Below are 24904 nucleotides of genomic sequence, written 5' to 3'. Positions count from 1 at the left end.
CCATTGAGCCACTGTGCTACCCATTGCATGAGGAATGTTGCCATAAGCCAAAGTGTACAGGACACCATCAATCTTGCTCAGCAAAAAGTTACCAAAGAATGGAAACATTTACCTTTCTGTAATTTTAGATAGTATGAGGTTGTAATGAGAATGCTCAAAATGGAGATTACTTGATAACTAACATTAATTGAGGTCAAAATGCCTCCACTGGTTGGTGGGCTGGCTACTAGAGATAAGATTGACTGAAAAAAAGAAAAGATTACAAAAATAACTTTACAAAAAAATTTGCTCACGGGAAGGGTGCCTCACTGGCTGGGTCAGCATCATTTCCTCATTTCTAATGGTCTTTGAGAAAGTGATGGTAGTGTTAGTGCACTCCCTTCTTGAATCACTGCAGTCCATGGTGGGGTAGATATACTCATACTGTTGTTAGAGGGGCGTTCCAGGATTTTTATCCAGTGACACTGAAACATAGGGTTGAATCTTACTTTTCATTGGCTAGTTGTCAGTTTCATTGAGTTTTTCACTACAAGACCTGGTGTCATCTCTCACCCCATCTTACCAAATATATCTCATGAACTACTGACTCCACCCCTATGGTGCCTGTCTCATCTGATTCTAGCCTTGTCCTACTACTTACCTATTTTGGAGCAACTTGTTAGTCATTGGATATCAGCCGCAAGACAAGCATCTCTAATGCCCCTTGATTTTTAAAAGGCTCTGTGTACTCAGTTGAGCACTGGCACTCCAAAGTTTCCTGTTAGGTGATAGACAATCTTTCTGAAAATGTTTGAGAAGATAAAAGTGGTGCTATGATTCAACCTGGATAAATGCGAAGTGATGCATTTTGGAAGGTCAAACTTGAATGCTGAATATAGGATTAAAGACAGGATTCTTGGCAGTGTGGAGGAACAGAGGGATCTTGATGTTCAAGTGCATTGATCCCTCAAAGTTGCCACTCAAGTGGATAGGGTTGTTAAGAAAGCAGTGCTGGAAGAGCACAGCAGTTCAGGCAGCATCCAAGTAGCTTCAAAATCGACGTTTCGGGCAAAAGTAATCTCCATTTTGAAGCTACTTGGATGCTGCCTGAACTGCTGTGCTCTTCCAGCACCACTAATCCAGAATCTGGTTTCCAGCATCTGCAGTCATTGTTTTTACCTTGTTAAGAAAGCATATGATGTTTTGGCTTTCATTAACAGGGGGATCGAGTTTAAGAGCCGCGAGATTTTGCTACAGTTCTACAAGTCCCAGGTGAGACCACACTTGGAATATCGTGTCCAGTTCTGGTTGCCCTACTATAGGAAAGATACAGAGGCTTTGGAAAGGGTGCAAAGAAGGTTTACGAGGATGTTGCCTGGACTGGAGGGCTTGCCTTATGAAGAGAGGTTGATTAAACACGGACTTTTCTCTCTGGAGAGAAGAAGGAAGAGAGGTGGCCTGATTGAAGTATACAAGGTAATGAGTGGCATGGATAGTCAATAGCCAGAGACTTTTCCCCAGGGCAGGATTGACTGCCACGAGGGGTCATAGCTTTAAGATATTAGGAGGAAGGTATAGAGGGGACATCAGAGGTAGGTTCTTTACACAGAGAGTTGTGAATGCATGGAATATGTTGCCAGCGGTCGTGGTGAAAGCAGAATCATTGGGGACATTTAAGCGGCTGCTGGACATGCACAAGGACAGCAGTTAATTGAGGGTTGCGTAGGTTAGGTTTTTTTTATTTTAGATTAGGATTAATCCTCGGCACAACATCGTGGGCTGTACTGTGCTGTACTTCTCTATGTTCTATGTTCTACGTTCTACTATGAGGAGAGAATCTGTCCCTCATATAAGAAGACCCAGACTGTTTGTGTGGGGATACTGAGACAACCATGTCCTGCCAATTGAGTAAGTACCATTCTTCCATCCAAGACAACTCTCACGTTAACCTCCCTGTCAGTCTCAGTCATTGTACACTACTTTCAGCTGTTGGCTGCAAAATGTCTCTCTCGTGTTTTGCAGGGCCCTTGGGCTCTCAGTGGAAGATGAGCTGCTCTACACCTCCTTGATCTCTGGGGAAAGAGTTCTGAGGATTCAGAAGAAGTATCAGCAAAGCTGTCTTCTTTATAACCCAGAACAAATACTGATGCCTTGATGGGAATGTTAGCATTAGAAAGTTTGGAAGTACATGCTTGCGAAACCCCCATTTCCTTCTCAGGCTATTCCAGAGTGGCTGGGCCCTCCACTCTGCCCTCTCTGCCTCCCTTTGACCATTGGAAGTTCAATGTCAAGTTTGCTTGCAGAGGGTGGTCGGACAGGAAACTGCATTTTAATAAAGTGACATGTGTAATTAATAAAATTTTTAACAAGCAATATTCTGCTGAATAGGCAACCTATTGCTGCTGAGTGAGAATCTCACCTCGATACCCAGAGCTTAATGAAAAGATACAGTAAGGTTAACATTAAAACATTGAGATAGGCCTCGCTGAAGTTCTTGCATCATTCCACCACATTTCTCTCCATAGCCCACATGGTTCAGGCCTTCATAATATTCGCCACATTTACAAGTCAGGATTATATGTGGCTGGGAAGGAAATTATGGCAGTGATATTCTCATATATTTGTTGTTCTGTCTTTGTCCCATTTATAGGGAATAAGGGATGGGACAGGAATTCCCCAAACAGAAGCAATATTATTAACCAAATCCTTAACTGTTTGAAAAAGATTGAAAAAAAAACTGAACAATTTAAAAACAAGAGTAAAGGGTGTTTAGCTCTTCCATCAAACTGGATCATGCATAATGTCATTTGACAAAAAGATTAACCTGTCTATAGAATAGGATTGCCACTTGCCAGCCCATAATAGTTGAAGAGTGTGGTGCTGGAAAAGCACAGCCAGTTAGGCAGCATCCGAGGAGTAGGATAATCGATGTTTCGAGCATACGCCCTTCATCAGGAATGAGGCTTGTGGCCCAAAGGGGCTGAGAGAGAAATGGGAGGGGAGTGGGACTGGGGATAAAGTAGCTGAGAATGCGAGAAGTAGATGATGTTAGGGGTGAAGGTGATAGGTCGGACAGGAGGGAGGGAGGGAAGATGGACAGGCCAAGAGGGCAGTGCTGAGTTGGAAGGTTGGATCTGAGATAAGGTGGGGGGCAGGGGAAATGAGGAAACTGGTGAAATCCACATTGATCTTGTGTGGTTGGAGGGTCCCAAGGCAGAAGATGAGACATTGTAAGGGTTTGAGGAGGCACAGGACCTGCATGTCCTTGGCGGAGTGGGAGGGGGAGTTAAAGTGTTCGACAACGGGGCGATGGGGTTGTTTCATGTGAGTATCCCAGAGATGTTCTCTGAAGTATTCCACAAATAGGTGATGTCTCCCCAATGTAGTGGGGACAACGTTGGGAGCACCGGATACAGTAGATGACGTGTGTGGAATTGCAGGTAAATCTCTGACGGATGTGGAAGACTCGTGGATGGAGATAAGAGGGGAGGTGTGAGTGCAGGTTAGTAATTCTTGTGGTGGAAGGGGTAGGTGCCGGGAGGGGAAGGTGGGTTGGTGGGGGGTGTGCACCTAACAAGGGAGTTGCAAAGGCACACACCAAACCACCCTCCCCTCCGGCAGCTTCTTCTGCCACCGCAACAATTGCAAAACCTGCACCCTCACCTCCTCCCTTACCAAAGGAGCCTTCCACATCCATCAGAGATTTACCTGCATTTCCCACATGTCACCTACTGTATCTGTTGCTCCCGATGTGATCTCCTCTACATTGTGGAGTCAGATGTCGACTTGCGGAATGCTTCAGAGAACATCTCCGAGACACATGCACAAAACAATCCCATTGTCCCGTGGTCAAATACTTTAACTCCCCTTCCCACTTCACCATGGACATGTACTCCTGGGCCTCCTCCACCTCCAAACCCTTACCACCTGATGTCTGGAGGAAGAACGCCTCATCTTCTGCCTTGGGACCCTCCAACCACACGGGATCAATGTGGATTTCACCAGTTTCCTCATTTCCCCTCTCCCCACCTTATCCCAGATCCAACCTTCCAACTCTGCACTGCCCTCTTGACCTGTCGTACCTGTCCATCTTCCTTCTCACCTATCGGCTCCACCCTCCCCTCTGACCTTTCACCTTCACCCCCAACTTCATCTACCTATTGCATTCTCAGCTACGTTCCCTCCAGACTTCCCATCCCCCACCCTCCTCATTTATCTCTCAGCTCCCTTGGGCCACAAACCTTATCCCTGATGAAGAGCTTAAGCTCAAAACGTCAATTCTTCTGCTCCTCAGATGTTGCCTGACCGGCTGTGCTTTTCCAGCACTACACTCTTCGACTCTGATCTCCAGCATATGCAGTGCTCACTTTCTCCCAGCCTATAATAGTTGCCTATTACTAAGAACATGATATGTTGTTGCTTGAAATGCAGTTGACTTTGGGGTAATTTTACTTTGCTCTCTGTCACAACTCTTTCTCAGTTCCAATATGTTTTGTTTTGCTCTCTGTACATGCTTTGGCGTAAAATTTAATGTTATAACTTCCACGGCCTTTTTTAGATTCTGTGTGCCTCACGAATGTTTAGCCTAATTCAGGAAACTTCTGATGAAGAGTCACCACACTTGAAACGTTAACTCTATTTTCCCTCTGCAGATGCTACCAGACCTGCCGAGTTTCTTTAGCAATTTCTGCTTTAGTTAAGGTTGGCCACCTTATGCTGATCACAAATCCCATGTAGAGTGCAATGTGCTGAAATTTACAATCACCACAAATTCCAGTACAAAAGCCCACTGAAGAAATGTGGGTGTGTATGTAAATAGTTAGCACTGTTTGTTGATTATTGATTGCAAGATTTGGGCTACTACAGTGTACTAGTAATGCAATGAATACTGAGTACAGTGACAGGAGTCCTGAACAACCAAATGTGTGTGAATTGCGTGGAGTTTTTTGATTGTTGGTATACCCACCAAGGCAAGGGTTGAATTTTTCATTACACAGCTGACTTGATACTTCTAAATTGTGAATGGGCTTTGAAGGTTCAGAAGGTGCTATAAAGTTCTGCTTCAATAACTGGTTATTGATAGAGGAGTGTCTTTGGTAGCAATGGGAGTTTAGTCATTTTTTTCTTGTCAGATTATGATTTCTTTCTTTACCTGTGGCATTGATGGGTTGTACTAAGAAATAATGTCATAGAGTCACAGAGATGTACAGCATGGAAACAGACACTTTGGTCCAACTTGTCCATACCAAACAGATCTCCTAAATTAATCTAGTCCCATTTGTCAGTATTTGGTCCATATTTTTATTCATGTACCCATCCAGATGTCTTCTAAAAGTGGTAATTGTACCAGCCTCCACCATTTCCTCTGATAGCTTGTTCCATACACATACCACCTTCTGTGTGAAAAAGTTGTCTCTGAGGTTCCTTTTATACCCTTGCCCTCTCACCTTAAACCTATGCCCTCTAGTTTTAGATGCCCCTCACCTACGAAAAATACCTTGACGATTCACCTTATCCATGCCTCTCATGATTTTATAACCTTCCATAAGGTCACCCTTCATCATCCGACACTCCAGAGAAAATAGCCCAAGTCTGCTCAGCCTGTCCCTATAGTTCAAAACCTCCAATTCTGGCAACCTCCTTGTAAATCTTTTCTAAACCTTTTCTAGTTTCACAATATCTTTCCGAAAGCAGGGAGACCAGAATTGAATTCACTATTCCAAAAGTGGCCTAACCAATGTCCTGTACAGCTGCAACATGACCTCCCAACTCTTACTCAATACCAATAAAGACAAGCGTACCTGTGACTCCACTTTCAAGGAACTATGAACCTGCACTCCAAGGTCTCTTTGTTTGGCACCATTCCCCAGGATCTTACCATTAAGTGTATAAGTCCTGCCCTGATTTGCCGTATAAAAATGTAGCATGTCACATTTACCTAGATTAAACTCCAACTGCCATTCCTCAGCCAATCGACCCATCTGTCGTGGTCCCTTTGTACTCTGAAATAACTTTCTTCACTGTCCATTACATCACTAATTTTCTTGTCATCTATAAATTTACTAATCATACCTCCTATATTCACATCCGAATAATTTATATAAATGACAAAAAGCAGTGCACTAAGAATTTTTAAAAATGTTGTGGTTTAGTCTAAGAGATTGGCTATTCCATAGGATTGCCTACTGATTGTTATTAGGACAAAGTGAGGATTGCAGATGCTGGAGACCAGAGTTGAAAGGTGTGGTGCTGGAAAAGTGCAGCAGGCAGGCAGCATCCGCAGAGCAGGAGAATTGACGTTTCGGGCATAAGCACTTCTTCAGGAATGAGGCTGGTGTGCCAAGCAGGCTGAGATAAAAGGTAGTGGGGGGGGGGGGGCGGGGAATTTGGGGGAGGGGCGCTGGGAATGCAACAGGTGGAAGGAGGTGAGGGTGAGGGTGATAGGCCGGAGAGGGGGTGGGGGCGGAGAGGTCAGGAAGAAGATTGCAGGTCAAGAGGGCGGTGCTGAATCTTGGGGTTGGGACTGAGATAAGGTAGAGGAGGGGAAATGAGGAAGCTGGAGAAATCTACATTCATCCCGTGTGGTTGGAGGGTTCCTAGGCAGAAGATGAGGTGCTCTTCCTCCAGGCATCGTGTGGCTAGGGTCTGGCGATGGAGGAGGCCAAGGACCTGCATGTCCTTGGCGGAGAGGGAGGGGGAGTTAAAGTGTTCAGTCATGGGGTGGTTGGGTTGGTTGGTGCGGGTGTCCCAGAGGTGTTCCCTGAAATGTTCCGCAAGTAGGCGGTCTGTCTCCCCAATGTAGAGGAGACCACATCGGGTGCAATGGATACAGTAAATGATGTGTGTGGAGGTGTGTGGAGGTGTGTGCAGGTGAATTTGCGACGGATATGGAAGGATCCATTGGGGCCTTGGAGGGAGGTGAGGGGGGAGATGTGGACGCAAGTTTTGCACTTCTTGTGGTTGCAGGGGAAGGTGCCGGGAGTGGAGGTTGGGTTGGTGGGGGGTGTGAACCTGACGAGGGAGTCGCGGAGGGAGTGGTCTCCCAGGAACGCTGATAGGGGTGGGGAGGGAAATATATCCCTGGTGGTGGGGGTCTGTTTGGAGGTGACGGAAATGATGGAGGATGATTCGATGTATCTGGAGGTTGGTGTGGTGGAAGATGAGGACCAGGTGATTGTCCTGGTGGTGATTGGAGGGGTGGGGTTCAAGGGCGGAGGTACGGTAAGTGGAGGAGATGCAGTGGAGAGCATTGTTGACCATGTCAGAGGGGAAATTGCGGTATTTGAAGAAGGAGGCCATTTGGGCTGTTTGGTAGTGGAATTGATCCTCCTGGGAGCAGAAGTGGCGGAGACGAAGGAATTGGGAATATGGGATAGCGTTTTTACAGGGGGCAGGGTGGGAGGAGGTGTAATATAGGTAGCTGTGGGAGTCGGTCGGTTTGTAGTAAATGTCTGTGTTGAGTCGGTCGCCTGAGATAGAAATGGAGAGGTCTAGGGGAGGGAGGAATCTGAGACGGTCCAGGTAAATTTGAGGTCGGGGTGGAAGGTGTTAGTAAAGTGGATGAACTGTTCAACCTTCTCGCAAATTCACCTGCACCTCTACACACATCATTTACTGTATCCGCTGCACACGATGTGGTCTCCTCTACATTGGGGAGACAGGCCGCCTACTTGCGGAACGTTTCAGGGAACACCTCTGTGACATCCGCACCAACCAACCGCCCCGTGGCTGAACACTTTAACTCCCCCTCCCACTCCACCAAGGACATGCAGGTCCTTGGCCTCCTCCATCGCCAGACCCTGGACACATGATGCCTCGAGGAAGAGCACCTCATCTTCCGCCTAGGAACCCTCCAACCACACGGGATGATTGTAGATTTCTCCAGCTTCCTCATTTCCCCTCCCCCCACCTTATCTCAGTCCCAACCCCCGGATTCAGCACCGCCGTCTCGACCTGCAATCTTCTTCCCCCCTCTCCGGCCTATCACCCTCATCCTCACCTCCTTCCACCTGTCTTATTCCTAGCACCCCTCCCCCAAACTCCCCTCCCACCACCCTCCACCTTTTATCTCAGCCCGCTTGGCACATCAGCCTCATTCCTGAAGAAGGGCTTATGCCCGAAACGTCAATTCTCCTGCTCCTCGGATGCTGCCTGGCCTGCTGCGCTTTTCCAGCACCACACTACTGATTGCTATTGTCTGGACCTGGATTCTGATCTGGCTCTTTTGTTTAAAGGAAACTCCCTCTGTTAATTGGAAAATTATTGTGTGGAATGACTTTTTGTCAGTTACGAGGTACTTCTTGATGGGGAAGCTTCATATGACATCAAGATGTTTTTAAAATTATACTAGCTGGCCTTAATTGCTCTATTGGATGTCTATTCCACATAATAATGGTACTGTAAAGGAGAATTTCCTGATAATCTGTTCTAAACTTGCACACCATTAAAAACATATTATCCAGTTTTATCACATTGCTGCTTGTTGGACCTTACTGTGTGCAAATTAGCTGTCGTGTTTCCCACATTACAAAAGGGACTAATTCAGAAAAATATATCTCCTACGCTCCCAAATATTTTATAATACCCTGAGGGCATGAAAGGTGTTGGTTAAATGAAAGTCTTTCTTTACTTCTCTAATGTGAACTTGTGTCTCTATTATTGTTGAATTTGATGTAAGAAATAGAGCAGGAGAAGACAATAGGGCCCACCAATCAATATAATCCATGGCTGATCTTCAGTTTCAGCTTCTGTTTCCTGCATGCTCCCCATACCCCTTGATTACACATCTTGTATACCTCTGAGACCCTTTCTTTGCCTTTCAAGGTTATAAAGCAAATTAAATCTCTTTAATTTTTTTTCTCAAAACCTGGTCTTAACATTGGGAGTTAGCCTTCGGGAACATCCCTGTACTGCTTCCAGAATGTGTCTTTTTAAATTTTATGATGTTGGATGGACTAGTTGAGGTTCACTCAGCTTAGAGCACTGTAAAGTTTTGATCATTACCTTAAATGGAGACATTTGAAGGGTTCCAAGTGTTGAAGGATTGTGTAGTGGAATCTTCAATTTCATTGCCACTCACTTTGAAGTCTACTGCAATGGGGATTCTGGAGATTCCTCATGTGCAACTCCCATATATGCTGGAATAACCACTGAATGGCTGTCAGAAAATCTGGTCCAATAAACCTTTATTACAGTAAGGGGTTAAGGTGAAGTGAATTTAAAACTTTAAAGTTTAGAAAACTGTTATGTAAGCAGTAAGTGACTGAGAATTGATGGGAGGAGGTGTTAGATGATTATAAGAGATGTGTAAATGGAATGTAAATGTATATAGGTCAGTGAAGAGGCAGGAGTTCATTCATAGGGCAGGCTGCTGAAAAGACATTTTTACATTAATTGCTGATGAATAGGACACTTTGCTTACTGAATTTTATTTTCCGCATGAGTAAACTCTTGGTGTAATTACAGACATGAAAAGCTAAAAGATATGGAATGTTCTGTCTATTAAACCACTGGGAAAGCTAGTAATGTGGCATGGTTGAACTCCAATAGACCAGACAAATCAAGTACAGTGAGGAAAGAAAACACAACCACTAAAAGACTAGAGAAATGGGAGGAGGTCTTGTGGTGTCATTAGGATTTGAGTAGTTTGACAACAGAGAAACAGCACCTTCTAATTTCCCCAAAATCTGTTCCAGAAACTGAACAAAGAAGAACATGTCAGTTAGATTGTAGCAAATAAATGTTGCAACAAAAAGTCCAATAGAGTGCCACTTTGAAGATATTTATGCATCAATAAAAGTTGAAGTAAAATTGAGACAATTCAGATCAAGATCCAATCGGAAGTACTTCTGGCATTGTAAATCTAATACGATCTCTGAGAAGAGCATAAGATGGACGAGCAGGAGTAGGCTATTTGGTCCATTGAGTCTGCTCTGCCATTCGATGAGATCATGGCTGAAATGATAAGCTCAACTCCATTTGCCTGCTTGTTCCCCATAACCCATGACTCCTCTCCTGATTAAAAGTCTGTCAATCTCAACCTTGAATACATTTTACAATTATGCTCTATATTCCTCTGTGGTAAAGAATTCCATCTGACAGAAGAAACTCTCTTCATCTCTGTCCTAACTGGGTGACTCTTTACATTGAGATTATGTACTCTGTCCATAGACTCTCCCACAAATTGAAGAAATCTCTAGACATTTACCCTGTCAAAACCCCTAAGAATCTTATATATTTCAATAAGTTTGCCTCTCAATGTTCTAAAGTCAACATACTCAACTTGTCCGCAGAAGAAAATTCCTTCATGCCCTGATAAACTGAGTGAACCTGGACTTTGTGCAATGCCAGTATATTTTTCCTTAGATAAGAAGATCAGAACTGTTTACTGTATTCCAGCAGTAGTCTAACTAGTGCCTTGTATAGCCTTAGCAAGGCTTGCCTATTTTTATACACCATTCCTTTTCAAACAAAGATCAGCATTCCATTTGTGTTTTCTATTGCTGAACTTGTCTATAGCAATTTTTTTGTGATTTATACACAAAAAACCCTCTGTGTTGCCACTTTCTGTGGTCCTATACAATCCTATGTGTTGTAGTTTTAGTTACTGAATTCTTGTTTGGGAGTTTATCAAAAGCATTCTGAAAATCCAAGTATAGCACATCCACTGGTTCTCCTTTTATTCACGCTTCAGGTAACATCCTCAAAAAAATCCATCAAGTTTATCACTACATGATTTTATTTCACAAATCCATCTTTGCATAGCCCAATGTTGCCATGAATTGTTTCCTGCCATTTTCTAACTTTTTTTTCCCTTGCAATGCAGGAAATAAATGTAGCAAGTTGATACTGAACATTTGCTTTGCCGACCCTAGCAATTGACATAATTTACCCATTGAGTGATTTTGTTTTTCATTGAATGATTGATTCAGTTCATTTACAACTACTTTCTATCTTGTGTTTTGGTATCTTTAGTTAATTGCATATACAAATTAACCATCATCTTATTAAATGGCAGAACAGGTCCGAAGAGCAGAGTAACACCATAAAACCATAAGAGTTAGGAACAGAATTAGGATGTTACACTGATCTGGTCTGCCATTCGATAATGGTTGATATGTTTCTCAATGCCATTCTCTTGCTGTTTCCCTGGCACTCTTGATCCCCTTACTAATGAAGAACATATCTATCTCTGTCTTAAATGCAGTCAATGACTTGGCCTTCACAGACCTCTGTGGCAATGAGTTTCAAAGATTAACCACCCTCTGGCTGAAGAAATTCCTCCTTATCTCAGTTCTAAAGGGTCATCCCTTCACTCGGAGTCTGTGTCCTTGGGTCTTAATCTCTCCTGTCAGTGGAAACATTTTCTCCATGTCCACTGTGTTCAGAATTCTCAATATTCAGTAAGTTTCAATCAGATCCCCTCTCATCCTTTTGAACTCCATTGAGTATAGACCCAGAATACTCAGCCACTCCTCATAAGACAAACCCTTCATGTCCCAGATCATTCTTGTAAACCTCCATTCAATGTCAGCACATCCTTCCTTAGATATGGGGCTCAAAACTGCTCTCAATATTCCAAATGTGGTCCGATCAGAGCTTTTTACAGCCTCATCAGTACATCTATACTGTTGTATTCTTGCCCTTTTGCAATGTAAGTCAACATTGCAGTTGCCTTCCTAACTGCTAAATGAACTTGCATGTTAAACTTAGAAGAATCCTAAACTAGGACACAGATTTTGAAGCCTGTCCCCATTTAGAAAATAGTCTGTCTCTATTCATCCTACCAAAGTTATTAACCTCACACTTCCTCACATCGTGTTCAATCTGCCACTTCTTTGCCAACCTTTCTAGTCTGCCTGAGTCCTCCTGCAATCTCACCACTTCTTCAATACTACCTGATCCTCCATCTATCTTTCAGTCATCTGTAAACTTAGCAACTATGCCCTCAGTCCCTTTGTCCAGTTTGTCAATGTTTAATGTGAATTGTTGTGGTTCCAACACGGACCCCTGCACTAGTGACCAGCTACCAACCTGACAAAGACCCCTTTATCCGCACTCTCTGTCTTCTGTCAGTTAGTCAGTCAGTCCATGCCAATACCTTGCTCCTAACACCATATGCTCTTATCTTACTTAGCAGCCGCCTGTGCGGCACCTTTATCAAAAGCCTTCCAAGAATCCAAATAGATCATGTCCACTGGCTCTCCTTTGTCTAACTTGCTCATTACCTCCTTGAAGAATTCTAACAGGTTTGTCAGGCATGACCTCTATTGATGAAGCCCCATTTTTTCCTGTCTTCTGCCTCCCTCCCTTCTTAAACAGGGATGTTACATTAGCGATTTTCCAGTTTCCAGAGATCTTCCTGACTCCACTGATTCCTGAAAGATCACCATCACAGTCTCCTCAGCTATCTCCTTCAGAAGTCGACATTGTATTCCATTTGATTTGGATGATTTAGCTTCCCTAGCACATCCTTAGTGATGACCATTACACTCACCTCTGTCCCGACTGTCTTGAAGTTCTGGTATGCTTCTGGTGTCTTCCACTGTGAAGACTGATGAGTACAATTCTGCTGCTGATGTTAGCCCACAAGGGTCAAGAAAGCCCAGTCTTGAGTTGCTAGATCTGTTCGAAATCAGTCCTATTTAGAATGGTAATAGTGCCATAGAACAGATTGTGAGGTATTATCAATGTGAAGTCTCTACAAGGTCTGTGTGATGGTCATTCTTACTGGTATTATTGTGGACAGATACATTTGCAGTAGTAAGATTCGTGTGGATGAGGAAAAGTATGTTTTGGACTCTCATTGGTTTCCTCATCACCTGCCAGAGACCCAGTCTATCAGCAATGTCCTTTCGATTAGCTTGATCAATAGAGTTGCCCCCAAATTACTGTTGATTGTGGACATGGAAATTCTCTATCCATTGTACATTCTGTGCCTTTGAGACCTTCAAGTGTTACTCATCATGTAGGAGCAGATAATCATCAGCTGAGGGAGGAAGTGTGTGGTAATTAACAGTTTCCTTGCCCATTTTGTCACCATGAGCCCATGGTGGAGGTAGAGAGCCGAAACACTTTTAAAAGCTATCCGGACCTGTATCTGAACTACGGTACACTTCAGGGCTGTTCACTGTGTGCAGGAAAATGGTACTAGAAAGGGCATCTAGGTATCTTTGGGGTGGCATGGACATAATGGGCTGAATGGCCCTGAAGTGTACAGCACTTAAGGTGCAGATTCAGGTACTTTTAAAAAGTGCTTAGGGTCTTTACCTCCACCTTCAACTCAAGTTGTGAATTCCAGACACCCACCACCCTCTGTGTAAAAAGGTTTTCCCTCACGTATCTGCTAATCCTTCTACTACTTAGTTTGAATCAATCCTGAGAGAACAGATAAACTAACAATTTATCTACCATTAAAGTAAGACTAACTGGCCTATAATTGTTTGGCATTTCCTTTGTATCCTTTTAAACAATGGAATTACATTTCCGTTCGTCCAGTCCTCCAGTACCTCACTTGAGTCTAGTGATGAGCCCAGGAGGGTTGAAACGAGTGTAGCAGGAGTTGGGACCGAGAACAATAGATTAGCGTTTGGAGGATTGAGGACAAGATAGAGGAAAGTCAAATAAGTCTAACAGGAAGAACAGGCAGAGCCTGGTTAATGAACATGGCGGCAATCTGAAATGTATTTCTTTCATTGTAAGGGGTTTAACAGGTAAGGTTAATGACCTTAGAGCCTAGATTAGTACATGGAACAATGACATTGTCGCCATTACAGAAACTTAGTTGAGAGAAGGATAGGACTAGCAGTTCAAAGTTATAGGATTTAGAGTTTCAAGCGAGATAGAGAGGGATGTGAAATAGATGGTGGAAATTGCATTATTGTCAAGGAGAATGTCATAACTGCAGTAAAAAAGGACCTTTTAGAGGCTCATCCAAAGAAGCCACATGGGTAGAATTCAGGAATAAGAAAGGTGCAATCTTGAGAGTAGTGCTATACTATAGGCCTCCAACAGCCAGCAGAGATAGAAAAACCAATTTGTAAACAGATTATCAAAAGATGTAAAATCAATAGGGTTGTCATGTGTGCTTTTAACTTCCCCAATATTGATTGACATTCCCTTTGTATCAGGGGTTTAGATGGGAGAATTTGTTGGTACATCCAGGAAGGCTTCTTGAAACAATATATGGATAGCCCAACTAGGGAAGGGGCCTAATTAGATTTTGTCTTGGGGGATGAGACTGACGAGGTGATTGAAATGTCACTGGGGGAGCATTTTGAGATCCGTGAACATAATTCTGTAAGTTTTAAGATGGTTATGGGTAAGAATTAGACTGTGTCTGGGATGGAAGTACTAAACTAAGGGAAGGCTAATAACAGCATTAGACAGGAACAGGAGAAGTAGATTAGGGGCAGTTGTTTTGAGGATAAGTCCATATCTGACATTTGGGAATCTTTTAAATGTCGGTTGATCAGAGTTCAGGAGGAGCATGTTCTTGTGAGATTTAAAGATAAGGATGGCAAGGTTTGGGAACCCAGAATAGCATAAGAGATTGAATGATTAGTCAAAAAAAAAGGAAGCATGTAGCTGAAATCAGACTAGGCTCTTGTGGAATACAAAGGACGCAGGAAAAAACTTAAACATGGAATTAGAAGGGCTAAAAGATGTCATCTAATCTCTGTGGCAAATAGGATTAAGGAGAATCCCAAGACATTTTGTATGTATACTAGTAGCAAGAAATCACTCAAGAACAAAGGAAGGAATTTATAAATGGTGCCAGTGGAAGAGGGCGCGGTCTTTAATGAGTACTTAGAACATAGAACAATACAGCACAGAACAGGCCCTTCGGCCCACGATGTTGTGCCGAACTTCTATCCTAGATTAAGCACCCATCCATGTACCTATCCAAATGCCGCTGAAAGGTCGCCAATGATTCTGACTCTACCACTCCCACGGGCAGCGCATTCCATGCCCCCACCACTCTCTGGGTAAAGAACCCACCCCTGACATCTCCCCTATACCTTCCACCCTTCACCTTAAATTTATGTCCCCTTGTAACACTCTGTTGTACCCAGGGGAAAAGTTTCTGACTGTCTACTCTATCTATTCCTCTGATCATCTTATAAACCTCTATCAAGTCACCCCTCATCCTTCGCCGTTCCAATGAGAAAAGGCCGAGAACTCTCAACCTATCCTCGTATGACCTATTCTCCATTCCAGGCAACATCCTGGTAAATCTTCTCTGCACCCTCTCCAAAGCTTCCACATCTTTCCTAAAGTGAGGCGACCAGAACTGCACACAGTACTCCAAATGTGGCCTAACCAAAGTCCTGTACAGCTGCAACATCACTTCACGACTCTTGAATTCAATCCCTCTGCTAATGAACGATAATACACCATAGGCCTTCTTACAAACTCTATCCACCTGAGTGGCAACTTTCAAAGATCTATGTACATAGACCCCAAGATCCCTCTGTTCCTCCACCTGACTAAGAACCCTACCATTAACCCTGTATTCTGCATTCTTATTTGTTCTTCCAAAATGGACAACCTCACACTTGGCAGGGTTGAACTCCATCTGCCACTCCTCAGCCCAGCTCTGCATCATATCTAAGTCCCTTTGCAAATGACAAATGCCCTCCTCACTGTCCACAACTCCACCTATCTTCGTATCATCTGCGAATTTACTGACCCACCCTTCGACCCCCTCATCCAAGTCATTAATAAAAATTACAAACAGCAGAGGACCCAGAACTGATCCCTGCGGAACTCCACTTGTAACTGGGCTCCAGGCTGAATATTTACCATCTACCACCACTCTCTGACTTCGAACGGTTAGCCAGTTTTCTATCCAATTGGCCAAATTTCCCTCTATCCCATGCCTCCTGACTTTCCGCATAAGCCTACCATGGGGAACCTTATCAAATGCCTTACTAAAATCCATGTACACTACATCCACTGCTCTACCCTCATCCACATGCTTGGTCACCTCCTCAAAGAATTCAATCAGAAATCCGTGCTGGCTGTCCCTAATCAAGCAGTGTCTTTCCAGATACTCATAAATCCTATCCCTCAGTACCCTTTCCATTACTTTGCCTACCATAGAAGTAAGACTAACTGGCCTGTAATTCCCGGGGTTACCCTATTCCCTTTTTTGAACAGGGCCACAACATTCGCTACTCTCCAATCCCCTGGTACCACCCCCGTTGACAGTGAAGACGAGAAGATCATTGCCAACGGTACTGCAATTTCCTCTCTTGCTTCCCACATAATCCTAGGATATATCCCGTCAGGCCCGGGGGACTTGTCTATCCTCAAGTTGTTCAAAATGTCCAACACACCTTCCTTCCTAACAAGTATCTCTTCTAGCTTACCAGTCCGTTTCACACTCTCCTCTTCAACAATACGGTCCCTCTCGTTCGTAAATACTGAAGAGAAGTACTTGTTCAAGACCTCTCCTATTTCTTCCGACTCAATACACAATCTCCCACTACTGTCCTTGATCGGACCTACCCTCGTTCTCGTCATTCTCAGGTTTCTCACATACGCAAAAAATGCCTTGATCCTATCCGCCAAGGATTTTTCATGCCCTCTCTTAGCTCTCCCAATCCCTTTCTTCAGGTCCCTTCTGGCTATCCTGTATCCCTCCACTGCTCTGTCTGAACCCTGTTTCCTCAACCTTATATAAGCCTCCTTCTTCCTCTTTACTAGACATTCAACCTCCCTCGTCAACCAAGGCTCCCTCACACGACCATTTCTTTCCTGCCTGATAGGTACATACATATCAAGGACACGTCGTATCTGCTCCTTGAAAAAGTTCCACATTTCCACCACATCCTTCCCTGACAGCCTATGCTCCCAACTTATGCTCCTCAAATCCTGTCTTACAGCATCGTAATTTCCCTTCCCCCAATTGTAAAATCTACCTTGTTGTGCGCACCTATCTCTCTCCATAACCAAGGAGAAAGTCACAGAATTGTGGTCACCATCACCAAAATGTTCACCCACTAACAAGCCCATCACTTGTCCCGGTTCATTACCGAGTACCAAATCCAATATGGCCTCCCCTCTGGTTGGACAATCTACATACTGAGTTAGAAAAGCTTCCTGGACACACTGCACAAACACTGCCCCATCCAATCTACTTGATCTAAAGAGCTTCCAATCGATATTTGGGAAGTTGAAGTCGCCCATGACTACGACCCTGTGGCTTCTGCACCTTTCCAAAATCTGTTTCCCAATCTGTTTCTCCACATCTCTGCTGCTATTGGGGGGCCTATAGTAAACACTTCACGCTAGTATTTGCCAAGGAGAAAGATGTGAATGATGATAAGATTAGAAAGGGGAATGTTGATGTTTGCGACCATTTTGATATTAAGAAGGATGAGATGTTGGGTGTCTTGAAAAATATTAGGGTAGATAAGTACCCAGGTCTTGATGAGATCTATTCAAGAATACTGAAGGAGGCAAGGGACGTGATTACTGGGGTCTTGACAGAGATCTTTGTATCCTCTTTATCCACAGGTGAGGTCCCAGAGACTGGAGAAAAGCCAATATTGGTACTTTGTTTAAGAAAGGCAACAGGAATAATCCATGAAATTAAAGGTTGGTGAGCCTTACATCAGTGAGAGGGAAATTAATGGAGAACAATTTTAGGGACAGGATTTACTTGCATTTAGAAAAGAATGGATTTAGTAGAGATAGTCAACATGGGTTTTGCTGGAGAAGTTTTGTCTCACAAACTAGAGTTTTTTGAGCAAGTTATGAAGATGATGGATGAAGCAGGAACAATGGATGTTGTGTACAAGGACTTTACTAAGGCATTTGACATGGTCCCTCATGGTAGGAATCCATGTTAAGTTAGTAAGTTGGATGCAAAATTGGCTTGGTCATAGAAGACAAAGAGTAGGTGTGAAAGGGTGCTTTTCTGACTAGAGGTCTGTGACCAGTGGTATTCCACAAAGATCTGTGCTGGAACATGTATTAATTGACATATACATGAATGATTTGGATGAATATGTAGGTGGTTTGATTAGTATGTTTGTGGATGACATGAAAATGGTGAAGTCATGGATCGTGAGGAAGGTTGTCAAAGGATGCAGGCGGATATAGATCAGTTGGAATATCGGGCAGAGAAATAGTGGATGTAGTTTAATCTGGACAAATGTGAAGTGATGTATTTCGGGAGGTCAAATGCAAGAGGAAAGAGGTTACGAGTGTTTCTTAATGGCTCGAGTGCCTCTTGACCTCCTCAATGAATGGGACTATAAACATTGAAATGTTACTGATGCCACTAGTTACTACTTGAACAGAGTCTCTGCCAATAATATTTGTGAATCATACTGCATTTGACATCAGGATGGTCCATGTTAGGAGTCAGTCATTTGTAATGATAATGCCACCATTCTCAGTAGCAATCAGGGAAATAGAGTTTATGCATGTGGCCAAAGGCTTTCAAAGACTATCTATCTGTGTTGCAAGCTTTGCACTCGGGGTACTTGCTGTTCTAAAGTCTAGCTTCTTAGTGCTCCTGAACTTTAATAAAGCCTCCTTTTTAAGGTGCCACGATAGACTCAAAATAAGACCCTGTCTAATTTCCTGCCTCCAGGTCAGTAATGCTGGATGAGAAGTACTTCTCACACCTGCAGGGGAGGAGAGTAGATTTTGACATTGCGTACTGCTGCAATAAGGGCTCCAAACTTTGTGCTGTAATATCTCTAACTTTGCTGTCATCAAATAGGAGGCTGTGGGAACTTTGGGGATTTATTTTGGGTTTAGAGGAGATTTAATAGAAATTTACAAAATCCAGAAGATTTAGGGTATTTGGGAGCGATGAGAAAGCAGTTCCCCTTTGGTAGGAAGGTGATAGTCAGAAGACACAAATTTAAGCTCTTCGTAAAAGAATCAGAGGGAAGATGAGGAAAAAATTATTGTTATGCAGCAAGTGTTCAAGGTGAGGAGTGTGCTTTTAAAAGATAGAAATGCTGCATGGTATTCCCAAAAGCACAATTCAGGAAGGGCAAACTGAACCACTTTTGTTCTCTGATATGATTTTGCAATTCATAGCACTATTGTTGGCAAGCTATCTTTAAAGGTGAACATTTTCTGTGATGTTGGGGAAACAGGAGGATAACAGTGGTGAGGGGAAAAGAGGGGTTTGAAGAGGAGATGGTGTGACTGGAATAGAAGGATGAAAATCTTGGAGTGTTATCTGATTACTTGTGAAGATCAAGTTTTTATGAGGACCATACCTTCAGAACATGAAAGAAATGAGATGGAAAGTTTATGGTAAGCTTCATTATAATAACTGCACAAGAAAGGGAAACAACTAAGTGGCATTTGTGTTCTTATTTTCAACAACCTCAAGTAACTTTGTTGGAGTGATACACATTTGATAACAATTCCTTGAACACCAGAATAATCAAATTGATCTTGAGTCTCTCAAATTTATTTATTCACCTACTAATCAGATGAAATAAACTGCCTAATGTATTGAGATGCAATAAATTAATAGAATTTTCACTTCAGCACATTTATTTTATAAGTTTGACTTCTTTCTTTTCTTTTATTTTTCAAAATCCCTATAGGCTGAAGGTTACGTCATTGGAAGCTGTATTAAACACATCCCAGTTGCAGGTCGGGATATTACATTTTTTATTCAACAGCTCTTGAGGGAAAGAGAAATTGGAATACCACCTGAACAATCCTTGGAGACTGCCAAGATGATCAAGGTAGGAATCCAGAAAAAAACACTCTTTTTATTTCCCTCTGATATCCTAGGCCATTCTTCCATCATCTCCAATACCTGCTCCCTATCCCCTTACTACTTCTGATGGAAATGTCAATGGTGCAAAACCCAATCCTTCATTTCCACCCCGTCAGGCCCCAAATACCCTTTCCAGGTGAAATGTTGATTTATCTTTACTGCTTACTATGATATAATATTGAGTTATGATCTGAGCTGTTGTTACTGGAGAAGTCAGATCCCAGAATTAAATTTGGTCTGATATATCATATGTTTTTTCTAATTTAACATGGTGGCCTTTCACTGAAACATAAGCACTGGTTTAAAAAGTAAACAAAAGTTTATTACATAAAATAATGAAATAAAACAAATTTAGCTATCTACAGAAAACATAGTTTGAAAGACATCAAAACACCCAGCAAAATAAAATCCCACCTAAACCCTCCAATACTATTACTTCACAGTTACTTTTACTCATAACCAAAGTAATTTTCCTTCCTGACTCAATCCATTCTTTTGATTTAACTGCTTTTTTCTTTGTTCCAGCCTGTGAGCTATGAAACCTTTCCTTGAATCCACAAACAACTGACATCACCATTATTAATAAATTAAACTTTGTAGGTTTTAATCAAGAAGGAGTTGGATATCGCATTTGAGGCTAAAAGGTTCAGAGGAATGGGGCAAAATGAGAAGTAGGCTATTGAGTTGGATGATGAGCCGTGATCACAATGAATGGCAACGGATCAGGCTCGAAAAGCAGATTGGCTTACTTATACTCCTATGTTATTTGTTTCTATATCTGATAGTTTTACAAATTAAATCCTTTCCCTGAGGTAACATAATCCCTTGCTGCCCTAAGCATTCTCCTTTTTCTCAGAGAGAATATACTGGTTTCCAACTTTAATCAGATCTTCTTTGAACTAACCTGAAATTTTCCAGTATCTGGAAAAACAAAATCAGACTTGATTATTCTTAATCAAAAAGCAAGCCAATGTCTTTCAATTTTTTTCTCTCTCCTACTATATAGCCCCACAATATAAGTAAACTTCCATTAATACTCTAAGAGGCCTTTACCCAATCTGTTGTTTGATGCATACAAAATTACGGCTCTGGAAAGATTGATATAGTTAATACAATTCATAAATGTAGACCAGCAACCTTATGTGAGACTCGTTTGAAATCCAAACTCCAAACAAAATGTAAATCAAGTACATTTCATAATACGTACCTCCACAAAGAAAATGTATCTTTGAGAGACATTTTCATTTATCATCAACAATCCTTTTCATAATATTTCTATGTCACAATAATAATTAGCATTAAATGTACAATATGTTTCCTGTCAACCATATTTTATATGTCTATTTGCATTAGCATTCTATTTCCTCTCAATACTTTGTCTTTTTCAGCCATAAATGATGGTGTGTATAAAACAATGTCCTTACAGACTTATTCCAGACAATTTAGTTTGTGTGGGAAGAGATTAAGTTCAAGTTCCATCACAACAATTGTAAATTCTTGTCCTGAAACTTCTCCCAAAAAAATCAAGGGATTGTGATCCATAGAAATAGTTTTTTTCCACATGATGTATATTTCAAAATGATGTTAAACTAACACAGTTAATGAAATTTGCCAATATCTTGTTAGCAAGTCAATTTTGGTGATGCATCATGCACATCTAATTCTTTTAATACATTCCTCCAATCTTGGAATAGGATGAGTCCACTTTTGTTCATGCGTTGATTTTGCAATAATAAACACAGAATCTTTGTGACCTACCTTGCCTCAGCATCATTGTAATAGATAAGCTTCGTCTACTGTGATTCTGTTCAATAATGCCATTGTCTATCATGAAGTTAATCTCTTCCCACATGTAAACTAATTTCTCTGGATTAGATCAGTGAGGATGCTGTTTTATAGGTAATGCATCTCCTATGTTAGCATCATGAACAGCTGAGTATGTTTTTCTTGACTTATTCACATAAATACATTTATGATTCTGTAATTGCCTTTGCAAATGCTTTCAATAATTTTCTGGAAGATAAAATATTATGCAATCTAAACATTTAAACATCTCCATATTACCCAATCTGATTGTTGGAAGGTCAACTTTTGAGTTTTGAGTTTCTCATTCATTCTCCAGTTGTTCTGATATTTTTGATTCACTTCTATTCCTTTCAATACCATAAATACAGTTTTCTCTTGATTATCATCCTTGTCAAAATATCTCTTTGGCATATTAATGTGATACAGTCACTGATTCTTTCTCCTTTCTGGAGTGTTTGCTACATAAATATATACAACTGATTTGATAAATCCAGTGAGCCTTCCTTTTATTGGTTTCTCAGATAACAATGATGCTTTAGGCAAATGACAACATGAACATTTTATCTCTATCAATAAAAGTTTGAACTTTTGTCTTTTTACCTGTGCTGGTTTTCTCACTTTTCTTCATTATTATTTTGGCATCCTTCCTTTTTTCCCCCTAAAATCAGTAACTCTTCCATAAGAAGATTTTCTATTCCTTTAAATTTCCTTGTAGATACCCATATGACCATTTCTCCACCTGTAACTGTTGTGTGAAATATCACTAGTATCTGCCAGAAATGCTGTTTATTTTTTATCCTTGATACTTGACAATCATCTAAATAAGCTTTTAGGTTTACATGAAGCTATTTCTGAATTCTTCCATATCATAATTTCCCTTACATCATCAACATTTTTATCTAGCTTCGTTAACCTAAACCACTTAAAATACAGCATTTCTTTTTTCCTTACAAATCCTACAATCGTCTGATTAAGTTTCCTTCTTGTAATCCTAACTTTTAATTGATAAGCTTTAGACACAATCTCATTAACATCATTTAATTTTTAACAGTTTCACAAATAGTATATTGCTCTCCTAATGTACAATACTCTGTAGTATATGCTGTATAAAAGTATAATCACCACTCACGATGTGGCCCTCTCTACAATGGAAAGACCAAAAGTAGATTGAATGATCGCTCTGGTGAACACCACAATACAGCTTGCAAACCTGACTCTGAACTTTGAGCCAGTTACTATTGTGATTTTCTATCTCTTTCTGACTTCTCTGCCCTTGACCTCCCACAATCTTCCATTTAAACTCAATGAAACTCAAGAAACCAAATTTCATCTTTTTGACTTAGTGTTCTAGTTTCCTCAGATTATTCTACTGAAACCATATATACCTATGTATTTTGTTTCTTTAATTATCCCATGACCATCATCTTTGGACAATCATCTCTTTTGTCTTTTAATCAATCTTATTTCTCTTGGCTTACATCAGTCAGAATGCTTTGTGACTGGCATTGTGTTTTTTTTCTTTACTTTGCTCAAGTTTTCTCATGTCAACTTTTGTACCTTTTCTATAGGAGAGATATTGTTACATCTGCCCTGATATAGTAAAGGAATTCACTAAATACGACATGAATCCTGGGAAGTGGATCAAGCCGTACATTGGTATCAATGCTATCAGCAAACGACAATTTGCTGTTGATGTGGGCTATGAAAGGTTTCTGGGACCTGAAATTTTCTTCCATCCAGAGGTGATCAAGAATATTGACTATAGTCCTGCTTTTGTGCGCTTTGGAATTTGTATAATGTTTATAAAACAGTTTTTTTTTCAGCCAAGTAGAAATCCTATTTCTGGCCCTAATCTGGATGTGTTCTTGGTCTTTGGATTGAAAATGATTGAATAATTGATTCATTTTGTAATTGACTTTCAAGTAAATACTGAGCTATCTGGATATATTCCCCACCCTACACCTGCTACTGGAACAAGACACATTGACATCTAAGAATATGAGGATAGTGTAGGAAGTTGGTCAGTCATGATCTAATTGAGTAGCAGAGCAGATTCACTGGACAGAATGGCTTATTCCTGTTCCTGTGTTCACATGAAATGGATCCCTAAGTGGAAGTAACATTTTCCCAGTCCCAGTAAAGAGAAATTGGTTCTACAATCTGAAATGACAGTACTGTGCTGTACAAGAATACTCAGTATGGACTGAGCAGTTGTATCTCTTCACAATGTCAGATGGTTCCCTCTACAGTTTCCCTGTGATCAGATGTAATTTTGTTTTTAGAAATTATAGAAATTTTGAATTTGATGCTTGAATGAGTAATTTCACAATATCCCAAAATGTTAGGGCTTGAGTTCTGCATTACATGCAGCTAGACCTTCATGATGCTTGCAGTAACCTACAGCTAACATGCAAATTACTACAATCTATCTTTCTGCCCATTAAAGACAGCTTTCATTGTTGGGAGGCAGATCTTTGCAAGCAGGTTTGAGTTAAGAGAAAGGAAGAACCCTTGAGGAAAATAAACATGCAGGGCTAGAAGGATAAAGCAGGGGAATGGGATACATTGAGTTGCTTTGCAGAGTGATGTGGACTCAGTGGGCTGACAGGCCTCCTTTTGTGTCACATTGATTCTATGACTATATCGTGCACTTACAGAAATAACATCTGCTAAGATAATTTTTTTTATGCAGCCTCACATAATAACAGGAAAATATTGCAAATGTTGGAGATTGGAATTAAAAATAGAAACCCCGTGAGCAACTGATTAGGTCTGACAGAATCTTCTTCTAATCATTAACTTGGTTTGTCGCTATAACTGCTGCGAGACCTACTGAGTTTCTCTAGCACTTTCTGCTTTTCTTGTGCATGCAGTCACTGGTGCAGTAAGCTGCAGCTACCAGGAACTGCTTCAGTAATAATTTACAGCCGCATCTGAGTGGGACTTGTGTTGCATGTAGGTAGGATTGGGTAAAGGTGGCAAACTGAAAGAAGAACGTTGGCCAAGACAATAGGAGAATTTGACTTTACTAACAATTTAATGTCAACCAATAAGTCACTACACATTTGGTAATTATAAACTCGAATCACTATTCTTTGAACTTTTGTTACCCGTGAAGTTTTTTCTACTTTGGTTATTTTAATCCTTTCCAACATCTAAACCATCGTTGTTTTAATCCCATCCACCACCACTGAAATCAGGTTGGGAAACCAATCTCCCCATTCACACTACAGTTTCACAACTGGCATTTCAGCTACAGGCTTTCAAGAATTGCTCAATGCAGGTGAGGATCTGTCTTCAAAAACTGGGGTATGATAGTTTAATTGAATCATCATTCCTCACTGTCAAGTGTAA

General features: G+C 41.4%; 1 protein-coding gene across 9 annotated transcripts in view; it reads left to right on the top strand.

Moving 5' to 3' along the window:
• The window catches only part of LOC140480815 (actin-related protein 3B), a 196345-nt gene that overhangs the window by 113951 nt on the left and 57490 nt on the right, over window positions 1–24904 (top strand). For all 9 annotated transcript variants that reach the window (XR_011961408.1, XM_072576242.1, XM_072576243.1 and 6 more), the window contains 2 exons: window positions 19566–19709; window positions 23119–23292. Coding sequence is in view for 8 of the 9 variants with exons in the window: in XM_072576242.1 (XP_072432343.1) it covers window positions 19566–19709; window positions 23119–23292 (318 nt within the window). In the remaining variant the exon portion in view is untranslated. The remainder of the gene's footprint in view (window positions 1–19565; window positions 19710–23118; window positions 23293–24904) is intronic.

This window comes from Chiloscyllium punctatum, chromosome 8, assembly GCF_047496795.1.
Source record: "Chiloscyllium punctatum isolate Juve2018m chromosome 8, sChiPun1.3, whole genome shotgun sequence".
NCBI lineage: Eukaryota > Metazoa > Chordata > Chondrichthyes > Orectolobiformes > Hemiscylliidae > Chiloscyllium > Chiloscyllium punctatum.
The sequence above is the reverse complement of the archived record's forward strand: the minus strand, read 5'-3'. Positions and strand labels throughout refer to the sequence as shown.